Source organism: Aplysia californica, unplaced genomic scaffold, assembly GCF_000002075.1.
Source record: "Aplysia californica isolate F4 #8 unplaced genomic scaffold, AplCal3.0 scaffold00051, whole genome shotgun sequence".
Classification (NCBI taxonomy): domain Eukaryota; kingdom Metazoa; phylum Mollusca; class Gastropoda; order Aplysiida; family Aplysiidae; genus Aplysia; species Aplysia californica.
The window spans coordinates 1,369,098-1,371,437 of NW_004797321.1; the positions used below are offsets into that span (position 1 = coordinate 1,369,098).

At 43.2% G+C, this 2,340-nt stretch overlaps 1 protein-coding gene across 1 annotated transcript in view; it reads right to left on the reverse strand.

Annotated features, from left to right (window-relative positions):
- Window positions 1-2,340, reverse strand: part of LOC101851477 (putative methyltransferase DDB_G0268948) — a 14,966-nt gene that overhangs the window by 7,960 nt on the left and 4,666 nt on the right. Inside the window, exons 2-3 of the mRNA XM_013079418.2 lie at window positions 1,061-1,339; window positions 40-203 (exon numbers count right to left, since the gene is read on the reverse strand). Coding sequence (XP_012934872.1) covers window positions 40-203; window positions 1,061-1,273 — 377 coding nt within the window. The 5' untranslated portion in view covers window positions 1,274-1,339. The remainder of the gene's footprint in view (window positions 1-39; window positions 204-1,060; window positions 1,340-2,340) is intronic.

Below are 2,340 nucleotides of genomic sequence, written 5' to 3' on the forward strand. Positions count from 1 at the left end.
GGGGGGGAGTAAAGCATTTTGCAACAAAGGAAAACCTACCTCTCTGGGTCGAACCAATGAAAAGCGGTTGCTACAGTAACCAAATCCACACTCCCTGAACTTATAAACTTGAGGTCATACGCTGAGCCACACCGGAAGCTGATGTCGCTCATGTGCTGGGGTGCTTGGCTGATCTGTTTCTCACTGCTGTCTACGGCGATCACCTGTGGGAGACACAGAGCTTTGAAGTGGGTCTTTTTAAAAATCTCAGCTGATAAAGATTTTTACTTGACTGACAAACGATTAACAAATAAATGGACGTATATCACGATAAGCAATCAATAAGAAATTCATTCATTCATTCAATCAATCAATCAATCAATCAATACATGAATGAATGTTTTAATAAACGCAGTGGCTACGTTCACGGCGCCCTGAATGCAGTTTGCAATTTAAGAATGATCTTGCTCACTTCACCCCTACCCTTTTCCCTTTTGCGTCTTCTTTTTTTCACCCCCCCTCCCCAACCCCTCTTCCAGCCTTGGCCTTCTTGTTCCATTCTCCGTTGTTTCTTCGAACGACTTTTATTTTCAAATTGTCGAGCGTTGCCGGGTCCGCACCCCGGAAGAGAAGATCGAAGTCGTGTTCCACGCGTTGAGCGAGCGAGGTCTTGTCGACCGCTGCTGTTTTGCTGTGTCCACCTTCGTCCGTTGCATTCGGACATTGACTTACTATTAAAATACACAAATAGTAGATAAAGTATATTATTATGCATTCAGACCACCGCTGCATTACTTTTGACGCGAGTCTTCCTGTGCCGTTTCCACATTCACTTTGAAATTTGAGCGACCGTAGCGTTTCAGTCGTGCCTCTGTGCCAATGGTGGATGATTCAGGGCGCCGTGAATGTGGCCATTGCGTTTAATAAAATTGAATCTACTCACGGACAAGGGCTCAATGGAAAATTTCCCAAAAGTACACACTCAGACACACACACACACACACACACACACACACACACACACACACACACACACACACACACACACACACACAAATAATTCTTTTTGAATGTAGCCAACCTGTTTGAAGAACTTTGCCAAGGGCAGCGTACTCTGTCCAGAACCACAGGCCACATCAACCGCCAGCTCCCAGGTACAAGTCTCCGACTCTTGACAAAACTTGAAGACCTTTTCGTAGAGTCTGTCTGGGTACGTGGGCCTGTACTTGATATAGAGCTTGCTGCTGTCTTCAGAACAGAAGAACTGCGAGTGGTCCGGAGTGAATTTATCCATATTTGAGATGATTAGAAGATTGGCTGCATGAGGCGTCCTGGCCGCTGTTCAGGTGAATGATCGTGTCTGTAAGTAAATGTATGGGTTTAAATCCCCTATCAACACTATTAAGTTATTTAAGGGACAGTGCCTCCGAATTTAACGTCTGTCTCCGATAAGATCGAACAAAACGGGTCGAGAGCTTCTAAACACCACAAAATGACCCGAATTCAAGAACTACCAGTCTGGGATGTAAACCGAGGCCACCCGCTAGATAATCCAGCATGTTACAGGCTGAGCTAACGGACGGCCCATAGTGTCTGTGGTCAGCGTAACAACTTTGTTAGGAAGAAAAGTGATCATCTTAAACCGACGGTCCATTCGGGCAGTGTTATTGCAATGCACCATTTGCTCCTGTGAGCTTAGAGCAGGGGTGTAAAACTAAATTGCCAAACTCAAATTGCAGTTTAAGGTTGCGGGCCGAACTGGACCAACGCACATTAAGCAGCGTAAAAACAAGCCTTTTTTTTAGAGAATAATATTCTGAATTAAAGCAGACAAAGTTTAAAGTTATTCCCAATAAAGGCATAACAATTTTTGCTCGTATACCAGTTTGTCGGAGCTGGACGATTTGCACATGTTCTTATCAACGAGCTTGTTTAGGTCTGGACTAAGGTTCTGAGTTTAAGAGATTCTCGGGGTGGACAACCTAAAACCTGCAGGACAGATACGATTGTTCGCCGGGCAAGATGCGGCCCCTGGGCCCTGAGTTTGACATTCTGTGACCTAGAACTTTAGGGATTAGATGATGATGATCAAAAATTCATTAAAAAATCAACTGACTATGCTAGACCGATGTCAAATATACCACTGGAAAGCTCATTCAAAGCTCTATATGAAAAAAGTAGTAGAAACTGTATATCAAGACTGGGTACTAAATGCTGCTACAAAAAGTAGGAAACACTTTGAAAAATTAGCAGTGTTCAACTAAACATACGACTTTTCAAAAAATCATAAAAAATCAACTAATTATGTTAGACAGATGTCAAATATACCACTGGAAAGCTCATTCAAAGCTCTATCTGAAA